The 7,068-nt window shown below is 42.5% G+C and overlaps 1 protein-coding gene across 1 annotated transcript in view; it reads right to left on the reverse strand.

Moving 5' to 3' along the window:
* The window catches only part of SLAMF1 (signaling lymphocytic activation molecule family member 1), a 33,479-nt gene extending 27,962 nt beyond the window's left edge, over nucleotides 1–5,517 (reverse strand). Inside the window, exon 1 of the mRNA XM_007467101.1 lies at nucleotides 5,379–5,517. Coding sequence (XP_007467163.1) covers nucleotides 5,379–5,454 — 76 coding nt within the window. The 5' untranslated portion in view covers nucleotides 5,455–5,517. The remainder of the gene's footprint in view (nucleotides 1–5,378) is intronic.
* Nucleotides 5,518–7,068: the final 1,551 nt, after the last annotated feature.

Below are 7,068 nucleotides of genomic sequence, written 5' to 3' on the forward strand. Positions count from 1 at the left end.
AGCCTGCGCGTCCAGAGCCTGTGCTCTGCAACGGGAGAGGCCACAACAGTGAGAGGCCCGCGTACCGAAAAAAAAAAAAAAAAAAAAAAAAAAGATGGATGTTGGAAATTTGGGCAAACTGATTCAGATGTTCTTGATACCAACATGCTCTGAGACCCTGTAAAGGGCCCAGCTGATATCAGACTAGAGTTTCAGAGGTTGGGAAAAAAGAAAAATCAGGATTTGAGTGGTGGACACATAGTATTTTTTTTCTTTTACCATGCCATGTAGCTTGCAGGATCTTAGTTCCCCAAACAGGGATTGAACCCTGGGCCCCGGTAATGAAAGCCCCAAGTTCTAACCACTGGACTGCCAGAGAATTCCTGACACTTATAATTATTAAGGAATAGTGAGAAAGATAATTAGGCATTTGCTCTTTTACATATTGCCAATACATCAACTCTTGAAACAGAGTTCTCTCCCTTGTTGCTTAATTGATTCAATAAGGACTGCTGTTCATGGTGCTGGTGTTGCTGTTTTTATAAAGATAAACTGGAGGGCATGTTGGAATTCCTTCCAACCACACTTATGGATGCCTGAGTGTCCAGATAATGTGGTAGGTACAGTACCCAAGAGAGTAACCTCTTGAATCCTGAACTTAAACTTCTACCAATAAAGGGATGACAGAAAACTAGAACCATCCATGCAAGGAGAAATGTCATATGGTACATGGGCCCCCTGAAATTGTGTACAAAGGCTGTATAAATAAGCATATGTACATTTTTCTGGGAGCATAGCCATAAATGTCATCTCTCAAAGGAGTCTGGGCTTCAAATCAAGGTTGAGAATTGTCATCATACTGTTGATTTTTTTGGATCAATTTTAATATAGAGAAAAAGAAATGGAAATTATACCCATTCATAGACCATAAGTCTCCACCCTGCCATGTCTCCTGTGTGCCCCTTCTGCCCATGTAACCCAGCAAACTCTTTACACCATGGTTGTTTTCAGAACTTGGAATTGGAAGGGAGTCAGGGGGAAGAGGAAATAGAGGATGGGGCAGAGAGTAGTCCAAAAAAAATCAAAGAAAAAAATTTTTGAAAAAAGAAAAGAAGAGGGTAAAGAGGGAAAGAAAGAGAGGGCAGATGAGAAGAAAAGGCTGAGTGGTTTAGGCAGACTCAGTCATGGGGAGTGGAATCAAAACTTCATCAGGAAGAGACCCTCACACGCTACAACCCACATAAAGAATGATGATGTAACAACTAAGCATGTGAGTGGCCAGGTCTGCAGGGGGTACGTGAACTCATTGCCACCTAAGCAAGAGTGGAAAAATAAGTGGGGACTTTAAAGTGGTTCATAAAACACTTCAAGTAGAGTCCCAGCTCCTGAAACATCCTACTGCTTGATGAGTGTTTTCCAGCAGGTCTGTGATTCAGTCAGCCCCTGGTTACTAAGAGAGTCTGGAGGAAACATTTGTAGCTGTTAACACCAACTCACTTTCCTTCCAGGGCAATTCTACTTAGAAAGTAAAGTGATTCACATGGGCCCGTGGATATTTTCCTGAAATCAGTAGCATTTAGCCAAACTTTTCACAAAATGGGATTCTACCTAATGATAAAATTTTTTTGGCCCAGCCCTGTTACTGGGCATCTTGCTACAACATTTCTTTCAGGTAGGACTCAGAGCCCTCACAGTTCTTATGGGAAATCTAGGCTTACAAGAAAAGATAATGTGTCTTTAATAAGTCTCATTTTTAAACAGAAGTCCTACCAGCTGTCCTCCTAGTCCCATTCCTTGACGCTGCTCGGTCTTTCTTTCTTAGAATATTTGCACTCACTGTTCCCCAGCCTGAAAGCCTGTCACTGCTCTTTATTTGCCAGGTTAACTCCTTCTGTCCTTCAGGCCTCTTCCCTTGACCCTTGGCTTAGATTCGGTTTCTCTGCCATCTGCTTCCAGTTCAGTTTGCATCTCTCCTTTCATATCACTCAACACACTTTTAACTGTCATTCAATGCTTGTCATCCTTATTCAGTTATAAGTTTCCAAGAGTAGGGACTGTGTCTGTTTTGTTCACTGCTGTAATCTTAATACCCACATGGGACATGGTAGGAACTCAATAAATCCTTTTTGCCCGAGAGAATGAAAAAACTGAATGAGATGAATGAATGAACAAATGACAAAACATTTGTTTTGTCTCTCTCTCCAAAATCTGAATGTACTCTCTTTTATCTTTATAATATCCATAAGAGTTGTTTATGTAGGGAGATGAAGGGGACCCTTATCCCTATTTGCCAGGTGAGGAGCTAGAAGTGTCTTAGCTATGAAACCTCTGTTTCAGGTGCAACAGGCCACTTACAGGTCCCCCTGAAAACTCACAGCACTTTACCTCTGCATCTGTACCTTCATCTAGAGTACTCTTTTCAAGTTATATAAAAATCCAACCTACCTGATGTATATATTTAAAAGGACATGCAAGAAACTGGTAACAGTAGGGAGGGGTCTAGAAGGGAGATTTGTCTCCATTCTGTACCCTTTTACACTGTTGAAGTTTTATAGACATACATGTGATACTCTTCCAATAAACAAACTAGTTAACAAAAAATCAAATGAAAGCTACATGATGAAAGATGTTTCTATCCACTTTTCAAATTCCAGATCAAATACCTCCATATGCCTTGTACTTCCTTCTTTGATTTTGTCAACTTCTCTCACCTTTTGAAAATTCCTATACTTCATTTCAGTTCAATTAAAATCAACTCATATCCTTCAATTATAGACAGCATATTCTAATTTTTACCATGGGACCTGGAAACAAATTTTAGGACTCTCCTCCTCCCTAAACATAAGCTTATCTAGTTTCATTCATTCAGGCCTCTGGAGTCAGGCTGGGTGATTAAAGAGAAATTGCTAACTACTCTGTGCCTCTTTTCTCTCTTTTATAAAATCATAATGTAACAATAACTGCACATATCTCATAGGGTTGGTATGATAATTAAATTAATAATACACATAAAGCACTTACAACAGTGTTTGGTATACAGCAAGGATGCTGTACATACTATTATTATTCATTCAACAAACATTCATGGAAGGGCTTTCACAGATACTGTGTCAAGTGCTAGGCAAAGGCTGTGGTTATTCATTTTACTTCCCCTACACCTCACATAGTGCTAGCCACGTCGTCTGTCCTTAGTAGACCGTTGCTGAATGGGATTGTTCAAAGGCAATCTATGGATAAAACCAAATAACATTGAGGTTCTGATTTCCAGTCCAACACTGGAGACAGTGAAGGTAGTGGCATTATATCACAGTATTAAAGCTTTTGAGAGATGAAAGTGCCTAGATCTGCATCTTGAGGTACAATGGGCCAGTGAACAACAAGGTTGGGCCAAGTCTAGGATGCCCCCACTTGTCCCTCACCTCTCCCCTCATGTGTGTGAAGGATGTGAGGAGGACCTGAATGAAGGAATAAAAAATCCCACTGGGGTAGATTCATCAGTTGTAAGAGATGCACCACTCTGGTGGGGGATGTTGATAATGGGGGAGGCTGTGCATGTGTGGAGGTAGTTGGAAATCTCTGTACCTTCTGCTCACTTTTGCTGTGAACCCAAAACAGCTCTAAAAAAATGAAGTCTATTAAAAAATGTATCATTGGGGGAAATGGAAAATTCACTTTACTTGGGGGAGGGACGTGGACTTTTTGATTTTTAAAGTTTTGACTGGGAATTGGAAGTCGAGCTGAGTAGAGATGGGAAAGGGAGTAGGTACTGATTTTACAAGAATGGGGCTTCTTGGTTGGGTGAATCTGTCATGAATGACCTGTCCCATTTGCAAAGCATTTCCATCTGGGTTTTATTGGGGTTTCACAAAAGGGTGCATATTTTAAAATAAAAACACTAAAATTTTTGTACATATTTCAGAGAAGACAAAGGCAAGGAAGGGAGACACTACCGATTGGGTAGCCATGCCTGTGGGGCTGGGCTGTTTTTCACTGACCAGTGACCTCCAAAGCTTTCCGTACAGCAGCTGTCAGCAGAACCTGAAATGCCAGGGCCAGACTGGCCAGGAGGCAAGCCAGCACAGAGATAGAAAAGTCCAGCTCACTGTTCAAACCCATCACGCCTGATAGTCACTAAGAAGAATTCCAAAAATGGTGGAGTCACAAATGGGGTGCACCCAGGAAAGTTTGATTCTCCCTGTGATGGCTTAAAGTGGTTTCGTTTGGCTTTCTGAGCCCTCAGTTCAATTATTGCTCTCTGAGACCTTGGGTAGCAAGAGCCATGGGTCTGCCTGATTCTGAAGAAAAGTGGGGCCAAGGAAGGCCTATTCATCTGGGAATCTGGCAAAAGACAGATCCCAAGTGCAGCCCCTCTGAGAATCCTAGCATATCTCTGGGCTTCTCCTGGAAAAGTCCATAATGGATTTGTGGTCTTGAAAACCTCAAGAACAGAACACCCAGAGCCTCAGGACGTCCCCTCTTCCTTAATGCCGCTTCCACTCCAGACTTCTTCCCACAGTCCCAAGGCATTTAAGCAGAAAGGAGATTCTCGCCCACTCCATAGTGAGCCCAAAGTCTGCCCCTTGCTTGGCTTTTTCTTTCTCAAACACGTTTTCTCATAGCTCAGCTATTACTAAACAGAGAATACCAGCAAACCAGAAAGACAGGAGTAGAGCCCAGCTCCAAACACTTTGTCTTGTGTCTGGCCCTACACTGGAGCTGCCCTGACCCTGAGCATTTCCGATCTGCATTTCTCACTTACTGTAACCAACACTGGGCTCCAAAAATCCTGGCCTCTCCCCCTCTTGCTGCCTTGGAGCCTTCTCTTCCAGGAAAGTAGCCACCAGTATGACCACACTGTGGCCACTATCTGTTCTCAACCAGTGCCTGGGGTTTTCACTTCTACTCTCTCTTCGCACTACAGCCCTTTCATGTAGGTGGACCATGTTTTTCATTTGTCTTCTTGTGTGTGTGAGGATCCCCATCCAGGACAGGATTGTAGGAGTAATATTCTCCCAGAGCTCAATCCCTACAGCTCATTTCCTTAGCCTGGGTCTTTGCCAGAAGAATACTCATGCAAAACCAACCACTCTGCCAGGACTTTGACTGGAGCCTCTCACCCAGAGAGGCTGGTCTAGAATGTGACCATTGCCTTTAGCTTAGAGCTCCTGGTTTCCTTGGAAACTAGGACTGGTGGGGCTTAGCCTCAGAAGCCAGGAGCCCAGTAACTCACAATGTTCCTTCCTCTTTAAAAGAGGCAGGAAGAACTCAGAGTCAGTCTCTGAGGAAGAGGCAGCCGAAAAACAACACACCACCCCTGCATCTTCTCTCCATCCATGGGCTACAGCTGATTCCTGGCAGGTAATCATAGGACCCAAACCCTCAGACAGATGAGCACTCACCTGTTCTGCAGCTCAGCTCAAAAGCTAGGGAGAAAAACAACAGGACGTTCAAGGAGAGGAGCCCCTTGGGATCCATCAGCCAGTGAGGAGAGGGAAGGGAGCCTGGTGAGGAGCCCGGCAGCTGCTCGCAGACGCCACGGCAGAGTGAGCTCTTTGTCAGGCAAGTGCTGCCTCTACTGTCTAGTTTATGCATCAGGAACCAGTAGGCTTCCTGTCTCACTGGGACTTTTTCTGCCTGTGCCTCGAGGATTGCTCATCTCCTTTCAGGCTTTAAGTCACTTTGCTGTTCACAAGAAGTCAAAGTCAGGTGCTTAGACTGCAAGAGCTGAGAAGGGAGCTGTGTAGTCACCCAAGGCTGTGGTCAAACCCCAGCCTTGGGCAGAAATGTACTCCCCCCTCCCTTTCTTAGCTGTCTTCTGGAAAGGGATGTCAAGTCTCTCTGGGCGGTTCTGTCTGGTAACTCTTATTATACAAAGAAAAAGATGTAGTCGTGTCAGGCCACCCCAAATTTGGATGTGTTAGTTCAAAGTTGAACTTGGATGACTGACCTTTAATGAGCTGATGGACCTTTTACTTCTGATTTGTTCCATAATTTCAGAGAACACCTCTCCATGCAGTCAGGTCCTGGTGCCAAAGTCACAGAGAGATGGGGGGTGGGCAAGGGTGGGTCAGCTGGCAGAAACCCAATTTCCCTGCTGGGTACATTGTGGTAGAATTTAGTGAGCCCTGTGCTGTGTTTGGAGGGGCCGCCTTATTTTAGAATTTGTAACTAATTTTTTGTTGAGGAGAAGGGACTAGAGTTGACAGAAGAAAGATCTTGTGTTTTTCCATAAGTTAAGCTATAAATATGAAACATGGGAAAGATGCTATTATTGGCTCACAAGGAAACTGAAAGTCCATTTTAACAGATCAAAGGCACTTTCCAATGGGCTTCCCTAAGAGGACAAGGGTAATAAGAACTGGTGATATATGTGAAAGTGCTCTTTATTCTCGTCACCCCCCCACACACACACACAAACACCTGACACCCAACTATCCTCCCCACAACACTACCCAGTGGTGTGCTGGAGCCAGCACCTACCAACTCATGAGAGCCAATTGTTAAATTTTCAGAAACCTTATGAGCTGGTTACTGATAAACATTACATTATTAAAAATTGAATTATATAAACTTACAATTAAATAAATTATATCAAAAACTAAGGGAATAAAAACTCATTACTTCTTAATTATTTTACATTTTACTATTCTCTATGCTCTTGAGAACATTTACATCTATTGTATCTCTGTGGTGGAAATAAAATATCAGATTACTGTGAAATGCATAAAAAATTGAGGAAATATTTTCTAGTACTTAAAAACTATCATCTTATTCAGCATAAAGTCAGTAGTGTCGCTGAAGAGCAAGTGAGGTCACAATATGTCTTCAAAATGTCTCCACATTTATTTAACTTAAAAAAATGAATTGCAAGCAAGAATTGAGAGTGGAGTAAAATATTTAGTGTTGAGGAAAAACCCACCAACCTATAATTTTCTGTACCCTGTGAAATTACCCTTCAAAAGTGAAGGAGACATAAGGACTTTTTCAGACAAACAAAAATGGAGGGAATTTGTTACCAGTAGTTCTGACTTGTAAGAAATGTTAAAAGAAGTTCTTTATAGAGAAGAAAAATAATAAAGGTCAGAAACT

The sequence above is a fragment of the Lipotes vexillifer genome, unplaced genomic scaffold, assembly GCF_000442215.2.
Source record: "Lipotes vexillifer unplaced genomic scaffold, Lipotes_vexillifer_v1.1 scaffold902, whole genome shotgun sequence".
Lineage (NCBI taxonomy): Eukaryota > Metazoa > Chordata > Mammalia > Artiodactyla > Lipotidae > Lipotes > Lipotes vexillifer.